This window comes from Schistocerca serialis, chromosome 5 (genome assembly GCF_023864345.2).
Source record: "Schistocerca serialis cubense isolate TAMUIC-IGC-003099 chromosome 5, iqSchSeri2.2, whole genome shotgun sequence".
Classification (NCBI taxonomy): domain Eukaryota; kingdom Metazoa; phylum Arthropoda; class Insecta; order Orthoptera; family Acrididae; genus Schistocerca; species Schistocerca serialis.
In genome coordinates this window covers 233,895,961-233,922,254 of record NC_064642.1, presented here as the reverse complement: position 1 = coordinate 233,922,254, position 26,294 = coordinate 233,895,961, and the positions used below count along the sequence as shown (strand labels likewise).

The 26,294-nt window shown below is 43.5% G+C and overlaps 1 protein-coding gene and 1 pseudogene across 1 annotated transcript in view; both read right to left on the bottom strand.

The window, feature by feature from the left end:
• Positions 1–1,820: 1,820 nt before the first annotated feature.
• LOC126482770 (5S ribosomal RNA) lies at positions 1,821–1,938 on the bottom strand (annotated as a pseudogene).
• Positions 1,939–4,374: 2,436 nt separating this feature from the next.
• Positions 4,375–26,294, bottom strand: part of LOC126481861 (peptidoglycan-recognition protein SA-like) — a 206,530-nt gene continuing 184,610 nt past the window's right edge. The window contains exon 3 of the mRNA XM_050105820.1: positions 4,375–5,918. Coding sequence (XP_049961777.1) covers positions 5,365–5,918 — 554 coding nt within the window. The 3' untranslated portion in view covers positions 4,375–5,364. The remainder of the gene's footprint in view (positions 5,919–26,294) is intronic.

Sequence of the window (26,294 nt, the reverse complement as noted above, 5' to 3'; positions counted from 1 at the left end):
TGTGTCTATGGGAGTTGTATTTCTGTGAATCAACTATAAATTAGCAATAGATTGTAATATATAAGCATAACCGATCTTGTGTACCTATTTTATTATGATTTTATACACATTGTCATTTATCTAAGTATTTAATTATTTATTGGCCTTATCATTGACCTAACTACATAGTGCATATATCTTATAAGTGATCTATTGTGTAATAATTTATTGTTATTGTCATTTACTTAATTATGCTTTTTATCTATCCTATATTATTTTTTGTACTTATTAACATTGACCTAATTATTACGTTCAGTGATACTCACTGTTTATAAAAATGTACAAATATGAATAAAGTATTCATACAGCTGTTGTAAAAATTAATTGTTGCTAGAGTGCACTACAATAGGGGAGACAGCTGTACCTGGAGGATAGTGTACCTAAGAATACATGGTTTTCTAGTTAGTATTTCAATCTAGTGATTGACTTCAGATTTACATAAAGGAATGCACATTAGAAACTCCCATAAGTGGTTTCTGGCATTTTCTAACCTTTTTTTGTGTGGTGTGAGGTTGTGTTTTGCCAGCATTTGTTAATAATAAGAGTTCTACATATTTAAGTGCTTTATAAAATATTAAAGCTGTTTGGAGGGTACTGTTAATTCTTCAGTTTAAAAGTTGTATGGTGAGTAATATTCTGTACATTTTTGAACCTAGTTACATAAAGTGTGGAAGGTTAAGCATACCGGTACTTTGTTGCTCATCGCTTGGAACAGAAGAAGATGCATGCTAATGAGCTGAGCGTCTTTAATGTCTCAACAGTTTACCCTGTCTTGAAAATGGAAATCTGTGTTAGTTGCCAATAACTCCTATTTCAAAATATTTTTGACTTGTAACTGGTTTTTCATAACACTACTACATCATTCGATTTCACATCCTAATTATTGGTGCATATTAGTATAATAACATAAAACATAGACCATCAAATACAGTATTGACAACATTTTCTCATTTGGAACACTTTTAAATTTGAACATGTTATACCTTAAAACAAGTCATTAGATTTGGGAAAACATTATTTTTGTGGCATAATTTTTGTAATTTTAGAAAAAGACTGTAGCAGACATAAAGTGAATGCTATCATTTCAAAACTGAATAAGAAAATATATTAAACTTCTTTTATGTAAATTTAAGGTGGGAGGAAGGAAAGGAAAAGGAAGTAACTAACGATATCAGCTGCATTGGGATTTTGTGTGGCATCAGCAGCATTGAGTGAAAATGTGTGCTGGACCAGGACTTGAACTCAGGATCTTCTGAGCAGTGCTACCTGGACAAAGAGTTTATCACAAAGGTACGAACTACGTCGGCATCCGACTCACATTCCCACCTACCACCACTGATCCACAGTCCTCATCCATGTCCTCCATGTTCGCTAATTTTAGAGTTGTGCTAGAGGTCAAACATAAACGTGCATCCACGCTGGAGGTTGTGGATTCATTGTCCATTGATGTGAATCATTTATATGAAAGTGTGCTGTCTTTTCTTTCAGAAATGTGTGAAAGAATAGACACCATGCATCTGTATAATATTAAATTTCTATTACAGGACTGGCTAGAGGTGAAAATGTGACTCCTCTCCTCCTAAACAGGTCATGAAGGCCCAACAGCACTGACCAGCCACCGTGTCATCCTCAGCCCATAGACATCACTGGACGCGGATATGGAGAGGCACGTGATCAGCACACCGCTCTCCCGGCTGTATTTCAGTGTCCGCAACTGGTGCTGCTACCTCTCAATCAACTAGCTCCTCAGTTTGCCTCACAAGCACTGAGTGCATGCCACATGCCAACAGCGCTCGGCAGACCGGGTGATCACCCATCCAAGTGCTAACCCAGCCCGGCAGCGCTTAACTTCGGTGATCTGACGGAAACCGGTTTTACCACTGCGGCAAGGCCGTTGGCGTGAAAATCTGAAAGGTGATCAAAAGCACCAGGTGGTTATAATTAAACTTTCCCCCTTTAACATGTATAACACAGAAACTAATTATCATATGAGTACCAAAGTTGGTAGCATTAATGTCCAGAGAATGGGGTGCATGATTTCCAAGTGTCACATTGCCACAGTCCAGTTCCAACTATTGCCACCAGGTGCTGTGATCAGTCACCGTGATTCATAGTCACACACACCTGATCATTCACAGTGCACTTGTTGATTTATCAACATAAGCTTGGACAAAAGGAGCAGGGCATTATTGGTGAAGTTCTGTTATCCAAACAATAGTAATGCTGCAGCTGCACTTCAAGAATATCACTGGCTGAAAGGATTACAGAAGGGTCCTCTCTCTCCACATGCTGTGTGGAGCATGATGAAGAAGTCTGAATCAACTGGAGAACTGGGCATCATTCTGGGAAGAGGCTGATGACTGGTTGCACCACAGGTGGTTGATGAAATCGCTGTTGATGAAATCACTGTTGGTATGGCAGACAAAACTGCATGCAATTCCTGATCGTCAGGCAGTACGTGTGCTGTGTCACAACAGTTGAACATCCCGTCGTCCTCTGTACGGAAGGTGCTTTGAACCATTCTCAGATGATACCCGTACAAGATCCATATTGTACAGCAACTTGCACCACAGGATGCACAGCGACATGTTGACTTTGTTCTACACTTTCTCGCAAGGACTGAAGTTGGCCCTGGACCATCCTATGGACAGACGAAGCTCGTTTTTCCCTAACGGGTGAGGTGAACACACACAATTGCTGAGTGTGGGTATCTTCACCTCGATTCACTGTGCATGAAGTTCCTCTATATGTTGAATGTGTCACAGTATGGTGTGGATTCACAGCTACGTTAATCATTGGCCCATTCTTTTTTGAACAAGTAGACCAAAGACGAGCAGTGTGACTGGACAACGTTACTGCGATATGCTTCGCCAGCATATCATATCTGTCAACAGTTTTCAAGAAAGATGGGGCCCCACCACACATCGCTCATAAAGTTCACCTGCTTTTCCGAAACACATTAGGAAACAGTCGAATTATCATCCGATCATTTCCAGGTGCTTGGCCGGTACGATCACTTGATCACACTCCCTGTGATTTCTGGTTGTGCTTAGTTCTGCTGTGCAGATTGCAATCCTGCGCTTTCAGACTGGTTTGGACACTGATGGGCGCCATATTGAGTCATTTTTGTGGCAGTAATGTTACCGGTACGTAATGGTATATGTACCGTAGCAGCACGTTAAAAGTATTTCAGCTGAATTTATTACACATTATTTCTCTTCCCAATGTCCTTGACATTAATGCCACCAAGTTTGGTCCTCGTACGGTAATTAGTTCCTGTGTTATAACGTGTTAAATAGGGAAAGTTTAATTTTAACTAGCCGGTAAAAACGCTTTCCGCACTGTTTGTCTCCATCTGACAAGAATTTACCAAACATTTAGGTGTTTTACGCTACTCTCAGATGCAAACAAATTCCTCGTTAGATAATGATGTTTTCTTGATAAAATGTGTTATTTGTCAGAATTTTGACGTGTAGTTTAACGGTTTTCGCCACTTCTGCATTAGACAGAAGTGTGAAACGCAAGTGTTTTAAGATGTAATTGAAAGGCACAAAAAATCAATACAAGTCTCCCTCCGGCACTCGAGAATTTGACCACTCTGGTAAAAGATTTGCAGCCTCTCGCAGTATGAAAACTATGAGCTGCGTCTGTATTCAATCGTGTAGAAGGTTTGAGACAGCATGTATATTGAGTGTTGTCAAGTGTGAGGCCACAGTACTCGTTAACGCTAGTGACTATTACACCATACTGCTACTACGTTTGACCCGATGTGGTAGACATCATATTAATATTGGCGTATTTTATTGTTTCGTATTACAACTTGCAATACACCATTTCAAGCTAATGGTGCATTTAAAAATTATCACCATGTCACCCTTATATTAAATGTCAGTCGATAATGAATCAGCAATATAAACCATCAAAAGTCTCTATGATAACCGATACAAAAGACGAAGATGGACGTGACTTTGGCATAGCGTAATGGATAAAATAATAGATTACGGCATAGAAGGAAGTAGGTTTGCGTGCTGCTATATGCTGAGGTTTTCTTCTTCCATTTTAGTGGTGTGACCACAGGTGTATGTAGTAATATTCTGTAATATTCGATGTTATTGCATTTTCGTCTGATTATAAACTGAGGGATAAAATAAATATTTGGCTGAAACTTCCTGGCAGATTGAAACTGTGTGCCGGAGGACCGAGACTCGAACTCGGGACCTTTGCCTTTCGCGGGCAAGTGCTCTACCAACCTTCTTTTTTTTTTTTTTTTTTTTTTTTTTTTTTTGCAAAGGGCACGTAACCCTCTGACCGAACACGCTGAGCTACCGTGCCGGCGAAACTTTTCACTCGAGGGAAGACTTGAACCAAAGACCTCTCGTTCCGCAGCTGCACACGCTAACCACGGGACCACGGCGCTCCTGTTCAAATGGTTCAAGTGGCTCTGAGCACTATGCGACAACTTCTGAGGTCATCAGTCGCCTAGAACTTAGAACTAATTAAACCTAACTAACCTAAGGACATCACACACATCCATGTCCGAGGCAGGATTCGAACCTGCGACCGCAGCGGTCGCGCGGTTCCAGGCTGAAGCGCCTAGAACCGCACGGCCACTCCGGCCGGCCGCTCCTGTCCAACTGAGCTACCCAAGCACGACTCACGCCCAGTCCTCACAGCTTTACTTCCGCCAGTACCTCGTCTCCTACCTTCCAAACTTTCAGGAGTACCAGTCCTCCATGGTTCGCAGGTGAGCTTCTGTTAAGTTTGGAAGGTAGGAGACGAGGTACTGCCGGAAGTAAAGCTGTGAGGAGGGAGTGTGAGTCGTGCTTGGGTAGCTCAGTTAGTAGAGCACTTGCTCGAGAAAGGGAAAGGTCCCAAGTTTGAGTCTCGGTTCGGCACACAGTGTTAATCTGCCAGGAAGTTTGATATCAGCGCACACTTCGCTGCAGAGTGAAAATTTCCTTCTGGAATATTTGTCTGTTTATTTCCGAATATATGGCTGTTTCCCTGTGAGTGGTTGGGCAGGAATCTAAACGGTCAACTGAAATTACTGCGAGTAAAATGATAAGCAATAAAATTCAGACTGTTTCTTTTCAAAAATATTTGTCTTTTTATTTCCTAATATTTGGTGATTTTCGAGTGTGTGGTTAGGCAGGAACCTAAGAGGACAGCTTAAATTTCTGCGATCGTATTCATGCTTGGCATAAATAATCGCTTGTTTATTTCCTAGCATACACAAAGATTACGAAGAGACAGATATTGCCCATGTTATAACCAATGGCACTTCCGGCTGGTATATTTCTGACGCTAGTGCTATGTGTGCGGTTTCTAGCTGGTGCAGTTGCCGGCGTGGGCGGCGCCGCTGTAGAGCGACCAGTGCGGCAGCTTCTTGACCAGCCGGTAGGCGAGGCTGCCGGGGCTCTGGTTGTACTCGACCTGGCAGAGCGCGAACAGGCGGTACTCTTCGCTGACGGCGCCCCGGCGCACGCCCTCCTGGATCAGCGCGCGCAGCGCCGCCATCTGCAGGTCAGAGGGCGGCCGCAGGCCCTGCGTGAAGCGGCCGGCCAGGCTCAGCGTGACGCTGTTGTCGGTGAAGGGCGGCCGCCGCTCGGCCGTGTAGTTCCAGCCGCGGCCCTCGTACACGTAGCCGTCGCCGCCCACCACGAAGTTGTACGCGATGTCGTAGTAGCCGCGCGCCGACACGTGCAGCCGCTGCAGGTCGCGCAACAGCTGCACGCACTCGTCGTAGACGGCGCACTCCTCCGAGAACGTGTGGCTCACGATCACGTACCGCACGGGCAGCGACAGGCCGACGCGCCGGTCTCGGATGTCCTGCGACGACCACTCGCTCTCGGCGACCACCGTCAGGTTGCCGCTCGTGTCTGCAAACGTGACGTCATCATCAGCCACTCACCCGTCACACAAATAAAGCTGAGTTCACACACACAACGAAAGTCTCGCCACAGCTAGTGGCATTATGCAGCTGCCTGTGTGAACCCACTTCTGTGGCGCAAATTAAGAGACGCAACTTTCTCATGCCACAAAAAGTTCAACCTAGTTGTACTTTGCCACCATCTTTCTACCAATGACCCCTGGTGGCTGTATTTCGAAACACGAGTATTCTGTCGCAGTTAACACAGGTATAATTACTGCTGTACTCCATTCGATTTCAGTGTGTTTTCATTTTATTACTGAAAAAAAATCAAAAATCTGGTCTCCTGGTACACTTTCGCAGCTTGTGAAACTACAAGAACAACAGCCTATGTTTAATTTTCTGTAGTAGTGTGTGTGTGTGTGTGTGTGTGTGTGTGTGTGTGTGTGTGTGTGTGCAATATTTGCAAACCAATGATGTTGACCTATCCCATAATCTTGAAAGTTTTTTTTGATGAATAAATACGAGAGTGAGTCAAATGAAAACCTTAAATTTGTAATAAGAAATCGAAATTTTGCGCCGTTATCCTGTAAGTTGGTAAGCGTGCTACAAACAGCATGCAGAATGCCTGTAGGTGGCAGCATAGTGCAGAAGCACACATACCGTTGCAGTATCAGTATAAAGATGGCCATCCCACTTGCTACTTGCTCCAGGGAAGAACAGCGTTCTGTTATTCGGTTTTTGCGTAGTGAAGGTGGGAAACCCATTGAAATTCATTAACGAATGAAGGTTGAGGATCGTGATGCACGTTTGTCACAGCAGCAACTCTACGAATGGAGTAGGAACTTCGCAAATTGTGTGACTTCAGTGGAAGATGCTCCTCATCCAGGTCAGGCACAACGAGTTGTGACCACATAACATTGCAGCAGTTGAAGCCATAGTGAAGGAAAACCGCCGAGTGACACTGAATGACATTGCAGCATGTTTACAGATTAGTCATGGGTCAGCACACCACATTGTGCATGATGTGCTCCACTTCCACAAAGTGTCTGCAAGATGGGTGCCACAGCAGCGGACTCCTGAAATGAGAGAACGACGTGCTGATGCTTTGAAGAACTTCTTCGGCGCTTTGAACGAGAAGGTGATGGCTTGCTCGCAAGAATCGTTACGGGGGACGAAACCTGGATTCACTTCCACCAACACGAAACAAAGAGAGCGAGCAACCCAGGCCTTGCCCCAAGTGATTTCCATATGTTGGGACCACTCAAAGACGCAATGTGAGGAAAGAGGTTCCGTTCTGATGGAGAGGTACGCCACGCAGTGCATGAGTGGTTGCGCGGACTACCAAAAGAATTTTTTTCCAAAGGAATTTAAGCACTTTGTAAACACTGGAGGACTTGCATTGAGCGTGGGGGAGATTATGTTAAAAAGTGATACAGCTTTGTACCACTTCTGCACAATAAACAATATTTTAAAAAATATTTAAGGTTTTCATTTGACTCACCCTCGTAAGTAAAGTTAACATGTAGCCAGAAAAAGAGTTGTGTAACCTTTATTGTGAGACCAAGCACTGTGTAAGTTGTGGATTACTCGCGGGAAAATAGTCCTCGAGTGTGATGTGACAGCTGTTAAACTAAAAATTAATTATTCGAAATGCCTACATCAATGAATACCATAAGATTCTAAAATCTCTGAAGAATGGCGCGTCTGCAGATGGTATTTAAACGCCAGCTGTTGGTTACTTTGCGATAGCATTTTCATCCGTGAGTGTTATTTCTTTTGTAAAGTGTGTTTTGTGACACCTGAGTTATTCTTGCGCAAAATCTATTTTCAGATGTAACATTTGGGTCTCATCTTCCTTGTATTTAACTCTTGTCACAGTTACAGTACCATAACCTGCACTATAATATTAATACTCACTCATACGATTGCAGTTAATGCCATGCTGAAAGCTGTAGAATTTGCGGCGTCCTGTGTGAACGGTAACTCACGGTGCAACCACAGAAAGCCACAAGATGTGGCGTCATGTTAGTTGCATGTGTGAACCCGGCTTAAGACACCATTTAGGTGGGAATTGTGTAGATCGATTCAAACTTGACATCTACTACTCCACAATGCATTTCAGATAAGGTCGTTCACACAGCTCGCCTACGGAATGAAATACAGAATAGAATGGACGTCAACGTCAAGTTTGCAATTTCCTCGGGGAGAAGATTCCGTAGTTGACGCTAGGGGCCGGCCAATGGCATCGTCTTCTAACATGGGGAGTTAACGTAGTCTCGCTCATCTTACTGTGGTGGATTTTAAGTTAGTCTTCTTCTCACTGCTGGCTTCATTTTCATGACACACTGCAATGCTTCCATGACTCTTCGTTATTATTCTTACGAGATGTTTTGCACAAAATTGGCCATGCATTTGTAATGAGAAGAATGTTTTACGATTTATAATACTTGGAACAGAGAAATGGCCTACCGTTAGATGAAATAAGATTTTAAATTGATCTTGTTAAGGGTGAAAAAATCAGCGTTGTTGAAAGAGGAAAATACAGTTGGTTTTTAATTATTTAAATAATAAAACACTGCACCAGTTACGTTTTTTTCGTGCATAGCATTCAATAATTTATTCCCATTAATAAGTGCAATTGCATTGGTATTTTTTGTGATCTTTGTGTGTGTGTTGTTCTGCCTCCCTTGCCCTGTAGTCGTCTTCTTAAGGTTTTATTGCAGTCGGAAGATACCTGCGTAAATCTTGTAATTTTTGAACACTAATGTTAGAAGATAGTATTTTTGTCCATCTACTTACAGCTACTGTAACTCCTTCGTTATGCAGAAATTCATACACACGAAAATCATCGCTCACACTGGTTGTTTATGTGAAATCAAAATACACTCCTGGAAATGGAAAAAAGAACACATTGACACCGGTGTATCAGACCCACCATACTTGCTCCGGACACTGCGAGAGGGCTGTACAAGCAATGATCACACGCGCGGCACAGCGGACACACCAGGAACCGCGGTGTTGGCCGTCGAATGGCGCTAGCTGCGCAGCATTTGTGCACCGCCGCCGTCAGTGTCAGCCAGTTTGCCGTGGCATACGGAGCTCCATCGCAGTCTTTAACACTGGTAGCATGCCGCGACAGCGTGGACGTGAACCGTATGTGCAGTTGACGGACTTTGAGCGAGGGCGTATAGTGGGCATGCGGGAGGCCGGGTGGACGTACCGCCGAATTGCTCAACACGTGGGGCGTGAGGTCTCCACAGTACATCGATGTTGTCGCCAGTGGTCGGCGGAAGGTGCACGTGCCCGTCGACCTGGGACCGGACCGCAGCGACGCACGGATGCACGCCAAGACCGTAGGATCCTACGCAGTGCCGTAGGGGACTGCACCGCCACTTCCCAGCAAATTAGGGACACTGTTGCTCCTGGGGTATCGGCGAGGACCATTCGCAACCGTCTCCATGAAGTTGGGCTACGGTCCCGCACACCGTTAGGCCGTCTTCCGCTCACGCCCCAACATCGTGCAGCCCGCCTCCAGTGGTGTCGCGACAGGCGTGAATGGAGGGACGAATGGAGACGTGTCGTCTTCAGCGATGAGAGTCGCTTCTGCCTTGCTGCCAATGATGGTCGTATGCGTGTTTGGCGCCGTGCAGGTGAGCGCCACAATCAGGACTGCATACGACCGAGGCACACAGGGCCAACACCCGGCATCATGGTGTGGGGAGCGATCTCCTACACTGGCCGTACACCACTGGTGATCGTCGAGGGGACACTGAATAGTGCACGGTACATCCAAACCGTCATCGAACCCATCGTTCTACCATTCCTAGACCGGCAAGGGAACTTGCTGTTCCAACAGGACAATGCACGTCCGCATGTATCCCGTGCCACCCAACGTGCTCTAGAAGGTGTAAGTCAACTACCCTGGCCAGCAAGATCTCCGGATCTGTCCCCCATTGAGCATGTTTTGGACTGGATGAAGCGTCGTCTCACGCGGTCTGCACGTCCAGCACGAACGCTGGTCCAACTGAAGCGCCAGGTGGAAATGGCATGGCAAGCCGTTCCACAGTACTACATCCAGCATCTCTACGATCGTCTCCATGGGAGAATAGCAGCCTGCATTGCTGCGAAAGGTGGATATACACTGTACTAGTTTCGACATTGTGCATGCTCTGTTGCCTGTGTCTATGTGCCTGTGGTTCTGTCGGTGTGATCATGTGATGTATCTGACCCCAGGAATGTGTCAATAAAGTTTCCGCTTCCTGGGACAATGAATTCACGGTGTTCTTATTTCAATTTCCAGGAGTGTATGATACGAAGAGTTTGAGCATTCCTCAAATCCTTGGGATCCCCTCCACGTAGGATTAAAGGCATAGAAGCACTTCTGAAGCGAGGTGCTCGAACAGTTACTGGATTAACACGCAAATATTACGGGGATGATTCATGAACCCAAATGTGAATTCTTGGAGTGGAGTCGGGGTTCTTCTCACGAAATGCTTCTGAGAAAAGTTAGAAAACTGGTAATCTTCCAACGCAAATTTCGCGTTAGACCATGAGGATAGGAAATTGGGACACGCACAGAGGCATATAGACAGTCATCTTTCCCTTGCTCAGATTGCTAGTGGAATAGGAAAGCAAATGAGTAGTCGTGCTACAAGGCACCCGCCGCCATAATAACACACTGTGATTTGCGGAGTATGTAAGCAGATACAGACGTAGATGTAGGCAGAGGAGTTCCATTCTTCGTGAAATACATTATTTACATCAAGTTGCCACTTATAACTTCTATTACTAACACTAGTGACTACTTAAATTATCAATTATGCTTTATCTTTTATTTTCTAACACTAGTTTTTAAAAATTTTATATTTTCAGTTAAAGCATTTTGACGACTGCAAGGGAAGAGAGCCAGAACAACTCACATGCAAACATCATAAAAAAGTATCAGTGTAAATATTTCCAAGAGAATAAATACCTGAAACACATCGGACTATACATGAGGAAACGCAACTGGCACAGAGTTTTATTATTTAAATAATCAGTAGAGTAACACATTTGCAGGCTTTCTAAAAACATTGATTATGATGACTAAAATTAAATGCAGTTGGTTTTGACATTAATTTGAACTATTAAAAAAACATTAAAGATAGAGCAAAAATGTTTTGTTTGTTGTCTTCTCAATATTGTGTTGCGCATATTTTTGAATTTTTTGCGCAACACTTTTCCTACTCTTTCAGTTCCCAGCAGTTAACCACATAAACTTTGTAAAGAACACCCATTGTGAATTTTGTTTTGATATATTTCATCTTTGCTAGTTACTTAATTCTGATACAACATTCCAACTAGTTGCATAGCAAATGATATTTCATAACCTCACTTTTACCGTTTCGCTCTGGGATATATGAAATTAAATTGTGCTGACGTTTTGTCTAGTGTGAAAGTACCGCGATACGATGGTGCAGTCGCCTTCAATTCCGTTCCGTTACACTGGTTTCCACTGTGAGCGTTAGATGTCGAACACTGAAGGGCAACAGAATGGAAGGCGACGGCACTGTCACATCGTAGTGCTTGTGTTTGTGGTTTTTATTGGTCCCGTAAACTACCTTTTGTACAGCTACGTGCTTGTAACACAGGAAACGTCATTATGCTTATAATCTAGACTACACAGTAAATACATATAATAGCTTGCATAGTATTTACATAATGCTACATCATGCTCAGTCATTTACAATACATACACGAGTTTAAAAATACGATTTTGTGACATAAATCTTTTATTGTAAATGAGTCGTTTTAAATGTAGTTTACTTTCTAATATAATTTCTAATTCTGTTTTCTCTTACTGTGGTATATAAAATTTATCACTGACGTCACGAACTTTTCTACACAGTCTGTTCAAGTATTCAGCCACACTACAGAACTCTTCTTCTGTTAAAATCTTCTTTAGGATTTCTGGGAACATACGTTTTGAGATTTCGTAAGTATCTTGGCAGTGTTTGGATTTACTTTCTACCGGAACATTTAGGTCCTTTTTCGAAAATTTGAAGTCTATGTGAAATGCACCGAAATTGTTCTCCATTCTTTGTATGGGGATGAACAGCCTCATTAGTCTCCAGTTTCTAGGATCTTGTAATGTTCTCACATTGGTCTTGAATACATATAGTGATGGGAATGTCAGAATATTAAGATCTTTGAAACAGTTTCTATAAGATTCTTTTTGCTTCTATTTCAACATAATTCAAATGGTTGTCTTTCCTGTAGTTCGAATATTCTGTCCATTCCTGTGATGGTTATGTTCCCCCTAACTGTAATTTCATATTCCATGGATGGTTCAAAAAGTCCATGACACGTCTTGATGTGCACAATGAGCAAGTTGTTTCATTACAAATATCACTGAGTTTAGCTAATTGGAAACAGTATTTATCTACCTCTACCAATTTAGCTCACTGGCTATCATTATATCGCAAAACTTAACTGATATTACCTCTTCCAGTTCTTTTTCACCCAGAAAACCTTGTGTGTAGTGTTCTTTTTGTCGCGCTTTGAAAACTATGTACGTAGTTTTTACTGATTAATAATTAATTTTCCATGAGCCATTGTGCTTTATTATTGACTGGTATGAAAGGATTTTTCTCAAGCGCTTCAAAATCATTGGAAAGATTTAGTGTAGTTACATGAACTGCATACAGTATCATTTTTATTTTCGTATGCTTGGACATGATTTACAAATAAACTGAAGAGCATAGGTAACATTACAAATCCTTGAAGAACACCGTACTTAATACTCCTAACTTCCTATCTGTATACTCTGTTAATGGTTACATATTATCTCTTGTTACTGAGATAAGATGTTATCCAGTTGGCTGCTTGTCCACAAATACCAGAATTCTCTGGATTCTTTCCTTGGACTGCGTGATTAATTGCGTCAAACGCCTTGGCTAAGCCAAGAAAAATTCCGGACAGTACCATCCTGTTCTCCAAGGCCTGTGCAATAAATTCCGTTAATGATTCAATTGAATTCCCAATTATTTCCCTTTCTGGTATCCATGCTGTGTTGGAATTACTATAATATACAGGGTGGGGAAAATAAAAGTGGCCCGGAGGAGTGGATACGATTGGATGTGAACGTATGCATTAAGCACACCCTGTAATGTGCACACCACAGGTATGTCTGTCACTTGAACCACACTGATTTAGATCATAGTGCAAGCTGCGTCAGTGTGAGTGGAGCAGTGCCATGTGGATCGTACTCACAGTGGAGCGGTGGGTGTTAATTGTGGGAAGTTACTTGAGAACAAAGTCTTGGAAACGGTTTGGTCCGTTGTTTGCTGATAAGTTTATTGGTGTCAAAGTGCCAGCAAAGAGTGCTATGCAATGCTTAGTCTAAAAAAGGGATCAGACAGGATCTGTTTTGAACAAATCAAAGAACATTCCGAAACATGCCTGCACACCACAAAATGTGGCTGCAGTTCACAAGAAAATACTTTAGAGTCCTATCAAATCAATCCGACGCCTGTCACAAGGGACTGGCATATCACACAAACATTTCACCTGTACTTGTATTGCATCCCTACCGAGTGTCTGTTGTCCATGCATTAAAACCAGCAGATGCTCCTCCATCTGTTCTTTATGTCTGATGGAGCCTGGTTTCACCTGAGTAGTTATGTCAACTCACAGAATCACAGCTTCTGGGCAGCAGAGAATCCGCTTAACTCCCACAAAACACCACTGCATGATTAGAGGGTTGGGGTTTGGTGTGCAGTGTCTGCACGTTGCATTACTGGTCCCATCTTCGTTCATAAGATGATGACATCGGCACATTGCACTGCCAACATTTGGAAACCATTTGTGGCAGCATTAACGGAGGAGGAAAAGTCCTACAGTTACTATCAATAGGATGAGACAACTGCCCATACAGCAGGCCAAACCTTTGAACAGCATCTTCACGACTGACACAGTTGTTAGCAGAGGTCAGTCTGCTTGCGGCCTCCCTGGCCACCCATGACGCCTGATCTGTCTGTGTGCAGTTACCTTGTTGGGGGAGCCCTCAAGTCTAACAACCCTCATAGTCTTCAAGAACTGCAGCAGAACATTTTGGATGAGACTGCAGCAATGCCCGCAGTCTAGCTTCAATCCGACTTCAGCAATTTGCTGACCATGACCCAAAAGTGCCAAGAGATGAATGATAGTCACTTTCAACATCTACTATGACCATGTTAGTACTGTACTTCCTTTATTCTCCTACATTTCTTTGTACCCTGGAACTCTGTTCTCTGGGGCACTTTAATTTGCCCCCACCCTGTACTTTTCCTGGTAAGCAGTTAGATTTTTGAGCATGAGCATTTCGTATATTTTGGAGAAGCCTGATGCTATGGATAATGGTCTGTAATTGTTAGGATCATCATCCTTTCCCTCTTTGTGTGTAGGTATACTTTAATTAATTGAAGCTGATCAGGAAATATTCGTTCTGAGAATGACCAGTTGACAATATATTAAAAAAATTATTTAATGAAGATGGATTCATCAATTTATGTTCCTATTTAAGCATAGTGCAAGAATTTCTACGACCAAGTACTGTAAAAGCTAAATCATTTAAAACTTTCACACATATGGACATTTTGTGGAAGGACACTCATAAGAAAAATACACACGTCGTCATGAAGCCTTTGCAATGCACCATGAAAACGAAATAAACATTAAAATAAAGCCTGAAAAGAAACAAAAGCATAAAATTCGCTACTAGAACATGACTGATTCCCATGTAAGAAAATGACGTCACTATCACCTCAACAATGCAAATGGCAAAACTAAATTCCCAAGAAACTGTTATTTCATGTTCAGTTAAGTTGATAGCCTGTGTGGGCTGCCATTTGAAACGCATCGTGAAATGTTTTGCTGTTATATTCCATTCTGCTCCCTCAATCTGGAATCAATCTTCATGTACCCCAAATTGTATTTAACAAGATACTCAACCATCATGCAGTCAATCATACTATAATTTCGAGTTACAATTTTGCTTCACATAGTGACCATGTTATGTATCACACATGAAATATAAAAAATTAAAAATGTGATATTTTGTTTGCACAAAGAAAACAAATTACAAAACTCCAGACAGGAAATTTAACTGACAGAAACCACACTTCCTGCCACTAGATATTTTTCTAACATACATGACAACAAATAATTATTCTTAGACATATATTTAAAAACCAATAAAAAGAAAATGAAGAAAAGAATTTTAAAAAGTCACTAATACTCTCATTTACTAATACATTAATTAATACAATAACATGAAATGAGATAAATAACTATGATAACAATAACGTATAAGTCATGGGGATAATTTTATTTCTTATGCTTTTGTACCCGCACATTATGGGACTGACTCATGCAAAGATATAGAATTTGTTTGTAGTTAAATTCTTGTGCTCTTATAAGTGAGATAAAGAAAAATTAATTGAATGACTACAATAATGCTGAACTAAACATGGTTGTAATGACTGTCATAGTATTTATGCTCTGATACTAGGGTCCATTTCGATACAGTTATGAATATTATTAATGGAATTTTATTGACATTCACACCCAAAACATTGAAACGTTTTGGTGGATAAAATACAATGGGTGATTTTAAAGTTTTAATTATCACTCCCTCCCCCCCCCATGAACCATGGACGCTGCCGTTGGTGGAGAGGCTTGTATGCCTCAGCGATACAGATAGCCGTACTGCAGGTGCAACCACAATGGAGGAGTATCTGTTGAGAAGCCAGACAAACGTGTAGTTCCTAAAGAGGGGCAGCAGCTTTTTCAGTAGTTGCAGGTGCAACAGTCTGGATACAGACTTCAAGAAGAATATAATAATTCCAATCCCAAAGAAATCAGGTGCTGACAGGTGTGAAAATTACCGAACTATCAGTTTCATAAGTCACGTCTGCAAAATACTAATACGAATTCTTTACAGACGAATGAAAAAACTAGTAGAAGCCGACCTCAGGGAAGATCAGTTTGGATTCCGCAGAAATGCTGGAACACGTGAGGCAATATTGACCCTATGACTTATCTTAGAAGATAGATTAAGGAAAGGCAAACCTACGTTCCTAGCATTTGTAGACTTAGAGAAAGCTTTTGACAATGTTGACCGGAATACTCTCTTTGAAATTCTGAAGGTGGCAGTGGCGAAAGACAGGGAGCGAAAGGCTATTTACAACTTGTACAGAAACCAGATGACAGTTATACGAAATGAGGGGCATGAAAGAGAAGCAGTGGTTGGGAAGGGAGTGAGACAGGGTTGTAGCCTATCCCCAATGTTATTCAATCTGTATATTGAAGCAGCAGTAAAGGAAACAAAAGAAAAATTTGGAATAGGAATTAAAATCCATGGAGAGAAAATAAAAACTGTGAGGTTTCTCGATGACATTGTAATTCTGTCAGAGACAACAAAGGACCGGTAAGGGCAGTTAAACGGAATGGACAGTGTCTTGAAAGGAGAATATAAGATGAACATCAACAAAAGCAAAACGAGGATTTGGAATGTAGTCGAATTAAATAAGTTGATGCTATGGGAATTAGATTAGGAAATGAGACGCTTTAGGTAGTAAATGAGTTTTGCTATTTGGGAAGCAAAATAACTGATGATGGTCGAAGTAGAGAGGATATAAAATGTAGACTGGCAATGGCAAGGAAAGCGTTTCTGAAGAAGAGAAATTTGTTAACATAGAGTGTAGATTTAAGTGTCAGGAAGTGTTTTCTGGAGGTATTTGTATGGAGTGTAGCCATGTATGGATGTGAAACATGGACGATAAATAGTTAGAAGAGAATAGAAACTTTCGAAATGTGGTGTTACAGGAGAATGCTGAAGATTAGTTGGGTAGATCACGTAACTAATGAGGAGGTGCTGAATAGAATTGGGCAGAAGAGAAATTTGTGGCACAACGTGACCTCAAGAAGGGATCGGTTGATAGGACATGTTCTGAGGCATCAAGGGATCACCAATTTAGTATTGGAGGGCAACTTGGAGGGTAAAAATCGTAGAGGGCGACCAAGAGATGAATATACTAAGCATATTCAGGAGGATGTAGGTTGCAGTTGGTACTTGGAGATGAAGCAGCTTGCACAGGACAGAGCAGCATGGAGAGCTGCATCAAACCAGTCTCTGGACTGAAGACCACAACAACAACAACAATTATCACTTCGAAAAAATATAGTGACTTAATTAATTTTAGGTACATCCCTGCAGTCATGGTACGCATTGAAATCCCTGTAGCACAGTATTATAGCAAGCTGCTAGAGGAGCCAACACAAAATGGCACAGCTCACTGATAATGTGGAGTAAGTGCGGGAATTCGTTGCCTGCAGCAGCCGACAGTGAGCTTTAATATATTTTTGTAAGTGTATCAGAGTAGAGTTTAAATTAAACACTTCATCACTAAATAGTTTATTAGACAGTGTCCTGTTTATAAAAATAAAAATTACCTAATGTATCAGTTTTCAAAGAGTAATTATTCTTTTCAGTAACTTTACATTATTATTTTCGTTTGTTATGCTGTCAGATTGAATGTGGGAGTGAATGAAACGTGTATGTGATCTATTAACCTTGAAATCTGTTAATAATTAATGATGAATGAGCATGTGAATCATGTAGTGTAACTGAGCAGTAAGTCAGATTCATGGCTGTTATGCGTAAACGAATGTAGCTAATTTAAGGATCCTAGGAGTAAGATCTTTACTTCTGCACTTAAGGCATGTAAAAATGAGATTATTTAGAGTTAATTTGCTTTTTGGGAAATACAGAGTTTAGAAACTGTTTAAAGTAAATTCGGAATTGGAGATTGATCAAGTATGGAAATTACCTAAATATCTGTGAAAAGCTTGTTGGCCAGAGTATGTTCCCATCAATCAGAACAGACAACATTCAATCATTATGGAGGGGAGAGAGAGTTGCATGCCCTTGTCTTGAGGAGCCATAATTCAGTTCTATAGTGAGTTTCAAATTAGTTGTGACTGTTGACAGTTCAGTACGGAGCAAGTGGAGAGAAGCATAGTCGCCATCGTGTGCTGAACGTATTAGGAAGTGACAATAAAGCCAAGTTACAGAATTTATCAAGCTCACATGACTGCATGAATAGCAATCCAGTCGATCTGCAATCATTCTCAACGGATTTTGAAGGAACGGAATTTGATTCTCGCCCACTTTTATAGCTTTATTCATCAGCTTCATGATGAATTGCTTGTCATTTCGGTAAGGGAGATTTCGATGTTAGTAAACTACTGAAAGAAATTGTACAAGTTTGTAATGAAAAATAGGGGTCGCTACGAGTTTGCGTTTGGTGCGTGTTAGGTCATACGTTGCTGCACACGAAATTTTGATAACATATTGAATTATTCTTTAAATGTGGAAGGATTTCGCTATCTGTCTCCAGTGTCGAGAAAATGGAAGGTATTTAAAGGGCTCCTTAACAAACGCATGCGCAGTGATTAAACCAAATTGAAATATTGATATCTCCACTTAACATCTCATAAGCGGTCTGCGTTAACAAAACAAGAGTTTGGAAATGATAGCACGCAAAGAGGAGAGTATTTTGCCACTGAGTAATATGCGAAACTTCCATATCTACCGTGACATTCGAGCAACTACAGTTTTCTTAAATGTAATATTTAAGGATCGTCAGTAGTTGATGAAACGAGAATTCCAATGAGTTTTGCAGTAATGTAAGTCAAGAATTGCCTCAACAGTTTTCGTGTGTGATCTTTGACGTTCCTTGGACTAATTTTTCGTCTATCCTTTTTTTTCTGCCTGCAACGAAGTACATCAATTATCACAACAACGGCGTCTTTTTCGTCCAACGTTCCGAACCACAAAAGTATTGCACAATGTTATTGAGCAGTCTAGGGAGAACGTTAGTAATATTGCGCTATGTGGTTCAACCTGAAAAAGCGGTTTTAAAAGACAGGCTGCAATATAGGTGTCAGCAATATGATGTGTTGGCATAAGAGCCAACATTGTGTGCTAGAGGAGGCCGAAATGCACGCGTTTAATTACACGGTGACTGGCGTGAGGTCTGGAACAGTTAAGGGAATTAATAGTAGCAAATAAAGTACGTAGTTGATATAATACTTAACTTTAATCCACAATTGGTGTACATCGCTCTTGACGGTGCATGTTATAATCTCAATATCAAATGCTATGGCGCCTTGCTAGGTCGTAGCAAATGACGTAGCTGAAGGCTAAGCTAACTATCGTCTCGGCAAATGAGAGCGTATTTGTCAGTGTAGCGTCGCTAGCAAAGTCGGCTGTACAACTGGGGCGAGTGCTAGTACGTCTCTGGCTGTACAACTGGGGCGAGTGCTAGTACGTCTCTCTAGACCTGCCGTGTGGTGGCGCTCGGTCTGCAATCACTGACAGTGGCGACACGCGGGTCCGGCGTATACTAATGGACCGCGGCCGATTTAAAGGCTACCACCTAGCAAGTGTGGTGTCTGGCGGTGACACCACACAATGTTCATAAAGTGTTCCGTCTCTACCGTGCTACAAAGCAGGTTCCTTATAATAGGTCTGTCTGAGGCTTTTAAATAAATTCGTATAAGCTGTCTGTCCTCTACTATTCTTTTAATAATATACACGCTGCTGCCAAGTCCGCCATAACACAGCTAACAGAAAAACACATTTTGTTCATAATTGGAATACATGCATATACCTGATTTTTTCAGCAGTAGGCAGCCAAAGTATAAAACTCGTGACCTAGTATCTAAGGAACTGCAACTTTTAATAGCCAATAAATAGTAATAATTCTCAATACTACCCAGTTCACCAACATTCAGCTGTCGGAGTTATGACAGCACAACATGCCATGCGGAACTTTTTAGCTCATTGGACGAAAGTCACAAAATTCTCAAAAATCCTCGAAACTTCCAGAAATGTTGTTTACGTCAAATTTCAATCTTTTCCGGAACTCTCTGCTTTTTAAGGAAAGTAAATTTCAACGTTTTTTGGTAGAGCACCTAAACGTACATGATCAGCCAGAACATCATGACCACCGATCTACGATCGATTTATGCCCGTCCATTCGATAGCAGCGTCACCTGGCGAGGAGGCCGAGCGGTTCTAGGCGCTTCAGTCTGGAACCGCGCGACCGCTACGGTCGCAGGCTCGAATCCTGCCTCGGGCATGGATGTGTGTGATGTCCTTAGGTTAGTTAGGTTTAAGTAGTTCTACGTTCTAGGGGACTGATGACCTGAGATGTTAAGTCCCATACTGCTCAGAGCCATTTGAACCTGGCGAGGAATGTCTGCTAGTCAGACACACGCACGGTACATGTAGTATCAGTGAGCGTGCTGTCCGTGTGTAGAATGGGGGAAGACGCGCGATCAATCCGAGTTTGACCGAGGACAGATTGTGATGGCCCGGAGGCTCGGCAAGAGCATTTCGGAAACTGCACGACTTGTCGGGTGTTCGAGGAGTGCTGTGGTGAGTGTGTTCAAAATGTGGCGAAACCAAGGTGAAACCACGTCCAACCGTCATGGGGTTGGGCGGCTACACATCATTGCAGATATAGGACGTCGTAGACTGGACAAACTATTAAAATCTGACAAAGATTACATAGGCCTACGAGAGAAGTAATGTGTCAAAAAACAACAAGAAATTTACTCTCTGTGAGGTAGAAATGCTGACAAAAGAAGTGGAACTGACATCACACTTTAGTGTTGGGCAGAGTACAAATGTACCTGAACAAACAGTGCATCAAACACTCCAAACGATGTTTGTTAACACCACGACATCGGCAACTACGACTAAAATGGGCACGTGACCATCGGCAGTGGACGTTGACGCCGTGGGAGGGCGTGAATCCTTGAAACCTGTACTGTGGTACGGAGACAAGCTGGCGGCGGCTCCATTATACTTTGGGGAAAGTTCACGTGGGCATACATGGGTCCAGTGGAGGTCGTTCGAGGCACCATGACGGCCAAGGAGTATTATTTGCTGGCTGCAGACCACGTAACCCCTTCATGACGGTAGTGGCATTTTCCAGCAAGATAATGCGCCATGTCACAAGGGCAGGAGTGTGGTAGAGTGTTTCGAGGAACACAGTGGCAAGTTCCGGTTGATGTGCTGGTCCCCCCAACTCGCCAGATCTGAACCTGATCGAACACATCTGGGATGTGATTGAACGTGGAGTGACAGTTCATCGCCCACTATGCGGAATTTACGGTGATTAGGGGACTTGTATGTGCAGCTGTGGTGCTAACTCCCTCCAGCGACCTAACAAGGCCTCATTGGTTCCGCGCCACAATGTGTCACTGCTGTTATCCACGCCAAAAGTAGACCTACCAGCTATTGGGTCGGTGGTCGTAATGTTTTGGTTGATCAGTGAAGTTCCACACGTTACTATAGTGTGTTTAAAATTAATTGCGACTTTTGACGTTCTGATCACCGGAGGGGACGTGACGCCATTGCCCAGGTAGCACCAATGGCGAGCCGGCTTTCCCTACCATCCCGCCAGCAGTTCGGTTGGTAAAGCGCCCTGTTGCCATGCTGTGGATAAACAGTACCAAGTGATGTCACGCATTAGATACACCTTCGTTCCTTAGCTCTCATTGTAAAGTGGTATTTTCTGGCGTTGACGTTTTTTGCAGTAGTCAGGTATTGTGAACAAATGTTTTGTGTTGGCTTTGCATTAATAATAACAGTGCAGCACGTCTGAACGCGAGATTCGCAATAAAAGTGGTCGTCCAAGAACACGTTCACCGGCTGCAAGGATAATGTTCCGCTGCAAAATATTCCTCCGAGTTCGACAGTGGTAATGGAGAACACGCCATACCCTTCCATTGTGACGGATAAAGCTCCAACAATGCTGGAGGAATCGGATATTTTGCTTCGGGTCCTAATAAATGTTGTATTGGATAACGTTGAATCTAGCTTTTGTAAGGCGGAGTTATGGGAACTTATAGTACCTTACAAGCCAAAAACTCCACGCTGTCATGTCGACGAACTGCCTAACGCTAAAGCACATAATTTAATCAGGCTTCATCCGTATCATGCTCATTTAAATCCGACTGAGAGCATATTGGGCTAGGTGAAAAGTAATGTGGCAAAAACATGACATTTACGCTCAGTGAGGTCGAAATGCTATCAATGGAGAGACGTCTACAGAAGTTAAAGTAACCTCTGGCGTGCCACAGGGGAGTGTTATGGGACCATTGCTTTTCACAATATATATAAATGACCTAGTAGATAGTGTCGGAAGTTCCATGCGGCTTTTCGCGGATGATGCTGTAGTATACAGAGAAGTTGCAGCATTAGAAAATTGTAGCGAAATGCAGGAAGATCTGCAGCGGATAGGCACTTGGTGCAGGGAGTGGCAACTGTCCCTTAACATAGTCAAATGTAATGTATTGCGAATACATAGAAAGAAGGATCCTTTATTGTATGATTATATGATAGCGGAACAAACACTGGTAGCAGTTACTTCTGTAAAATATCTGAGAGTATGCGTGCGGAACGATTTGAAGTGGAATGATCATATAAAATTAATTGTTGGTAAGGCGGGTACCAGGTTGAGATTCATTGGGAGAGTGCTTAGAAAATGTAGTCCATCAACAAAGAAGGTGGCTTACAAAACACTCGTTCGACCTATACTTGAGAAATTGCTCATCAGTGTGGGATCCGTACCAGATCGGTTTGACGGAGGAGATAGAGAAGATCCAAAGAAGAGCGGCGCGTTTCGTCACAGGGTTATTTGGTAACCGTGATAGCGTTACGGAGATGTTTAATAAACTCAAGTGGCAGACTCTGCAAGAGAGGCGCTCTGCATCGCGGTGTAGATTGCTCGCCAGGTTTCGAGAGGGTGCGTTTCTGGATGAGGTATCGAATATATTGCTTCCCCCTACTTATACCTCCCGAGGAGATCACGAATGTAAAATTAGAGAGATTAGAGCGCGCACGGAGGCTTTCAGACAGTCGTTCTTCCCGCGAACCATACGCGACTGGAACAGGAAAGGGAGGTAATGACAGTGGCACGTAAAGTGCCCTCCGCCACACACCGTTGGGTGGCTTGCGGAGTATAAATGTAGATGTAGATGTAGATGTACTGAACTTATAAGGGTGAGACTGACAGGCTGTGCAGCGATTTTGGGAACGTCAAAAACTTTTCAAATATATTGCGCTGCCCGAAAATATTGTACCGCCTGTGCGCAGTATTGACAATATCCTTGACAGTCTCTCACGTGTTACGCAGACCAAGGAGGTTAGGTCTGCTGCTGTACGGAAAATGTGTTCAAAACAAGACGAAATTCCATTATTATTAGAGAGCATCGAAATATACAAATCACTGCCAGCATTGCGGTATGTTGGGGCAGATGAGTACAAAAACAAAAGTGTTAACAACCAACGACGAATCGTATGATTCGCTGCTGAGAAAATATAAGGAATGATTGTCAAGGACTAGTCTGCAGCTCAGTTGTCATTTCTCCTGAACAGCCAACCAGGCAGTTCATTAAGATATCAGTGGCCATTGATGACACGTCACGAAGGTAACATCTTGCATATCGGGGTGTCTGTCAGCTTTTATAGTTTACTTTTTCAATTAGTCTTTCTAGGATGGGCAGGATGTTTGTGTGCCGTGTGTGGACGCGGGAACTGGCTGTAGTTCACGAACAGATAAATGTGGTTTTGGCTACGGTCAGCAGTCTTCAGGCTGCTGTCTTGGGGTGTAGCAGTGATGGAGAATATGGCGCACCGCATGGGACACCTCAGGTGTCGCTTTTTTCGCCCACAGGCTCTGCTGCTGAGGCACCTCCTAGTGTACCCGACGCGGTGGATCCGCTCTCACAGTCTGGCCTTGCCTGGTCGCCCACTGAGTGGACACGTGGCCCTTTCTTCAGCAGGATCCGAGCTGGTACACAGGGGGGGGGGGGGGGGGGGGGGATGGGTTTACTAATCATCTGGAGCTCCAACTTTAGGTGCATTATGGAGTCCTTTCGGAAGATAGCGCTCAGGGCTGGAATGAAAGGCAATGTGCACACTTTATGTCTGTCCGGGAGCCCCATTCGAGATGTGGAGGCAGCCTTGCCCGCGGCTGTCGAGCCTGCAGGATGCAGTCGTCTGTAAGTTGTGGTTCACGTCGACATCAACGACGTCTGTCGCACGGGCTCTGATGGCATTCTCAGTTCTTGCAGGCTGCTGGTGGAAGTGGCGGAGGCTGCTGGCCTCGGGGCACAGGGTGCACGCGGAGCTCCCAATTTGCAGCATTGTTACAGAGTTCATCAGGATCCTTTGGTATGGAGCAGAGTGGAGGGTCTCAACCAATGTCTTCGTCCACTCTTTGACAGTCTTGGCTGCAGATTTCTAGATCTGCGTTATGGTATAGTAACTGTAGGACTCCCCTTGATAAGTCAGGGTTGCACTACACAAAGGGAGCAGTTCAAAAAATTGCTCTGAGCACTATGGGACTTAACTTCTAAGGTCATCAGTCCCATAGATCTTAGAACTACTTAAACCTAACCAACCTAAGGACATCACACACATCCATGTGCGAGGCAGGATTCGAACCTGTGACCATAACGGTCACGCGTTTCCGGCATGTAGCGCCTAGAACCGCACGGCCACTCCGGCCAGCATATTTGCTAGTGAAACGATGTTTGTAAATAATAGTCATGAATGTAATATTAATTTTTAAGAGCAAGTGAAATGTTTCATACCACCTCTTCACCCATTACTAACGTGTCCAACTTTTATTCCCGAAGTACCCATCTGTTTACAGAATCTTGCGACAGCGGCAGCAAACAACAGGGAGAGGCTTTCACTCAACGCATCCCACCACGTTCTAACTCTCCAGTAGCAGCCTCTCTACTCTACACAATTACGTATTGTTGCCGAGTCTGAGAAATGATGGTTAACGTAATGAAAAGCTTCAATCATTACTAGCATATGTTTCTGCGGATAGACGTACGTGTAGAACATTACGAACCACCCAACGTCCCCCAACAATGTTAACAACTACCAGCGGTTCGGCCACTCGGCCCTCCGCTGCGGCCTGGCAACTCGTCGCAGTCACAGATCCAACACCTGCACACAAACACAGTCAAACCAGCGACGCTGTGCCAACTGCGGTGGGCCCCATGCGGCCAACTTCAGGCAGTGCAGTGCATACAAACAGGCGCTGAAGCGTAAGCAAGACAAGAACAGGGTACAGTACGACATCCCACGCCCAAGGCCAGCGCCGAACCCAGTAAGGAACGGCGTAACGTTTGCCACGGTTGCACGCCCTGGCGAAACGGCACAGGCCCCGGAACCTCAGCGCCCTTCACACACACGCGAAACAACCGCTGCAACAGCTACACAACAGCCACAGACAACACCTGAAAACCAACAAGCATCGGTACCAACACCTATCCCCCCAAACAACACGACCCCACTCCCGGAAGTCATGTGCTGCGAAGAAACGCACGCTATACATGAAAACACACCCACACAAGAACCCCCAGAACCCCAAGCCCAGAGGAGGAATAGACGTACACGTAAACACAGGGCGGGGAACACGAAATCACCACAACAGGCCACCCAGCAACAACAGACCAATAACACACAGGAAAACAGTCAACAAGACATCGAGACTGTAACCCACACTACCATCCCCTGCACCACAGAAGTAACACAGGCGCCACAACCTCTGTCACAAAACATACACACAAATGCCACTCCTAACAACACACCAATACCCGCACAAGCGGTCACTAACTCCACAACAGCACCTCAGGTTGCCACACCCAACACCAACACATCACCTGGGGGAATACCGGAAACACTACTCCCTCGACACACGACCGTTCAAATCCTTACCAAGGTACTGACGGCCGTCACTACACTCATCACCCAGTTCATGAGCGCCGAACCCGGGCAATACTGGGCTGTCATTCACACTGCCATAACAACACTCTTACACACTTACATGAATAATATACCACACCCGGCCCATAACGCAAACCCGCACACACTATCACAGATCCTGTTCTGGAATGCAGACTCGATCCACAACAAAAGGGCAGAATTTGCCGCGTTCATGGAGCGCAGCGCAAGGGAATCCTCGTCGCGCTACTGAGCGAGACTAAGCTTAAACCGCACACACAATTAAACTTTCCTGGCTACTGCGTCTATCGTACCGACCGACCGGACGACGCCGTGGCAGGTGGAACTGCAATCGTCATACACAAGGACATTAAGCACACAAACATAGAGCTCCCTGAATTGGAAAAAATCGAGGCTACGGCCGTCAGAGTCAAGTTCAACGGAGCCTACACCACACTGATATCGGTATACAACAACCCTGTACGCATTTCAACACACGATATCAGCACACTACTCAACATTTCACCGCGAGTAATAGTCGCT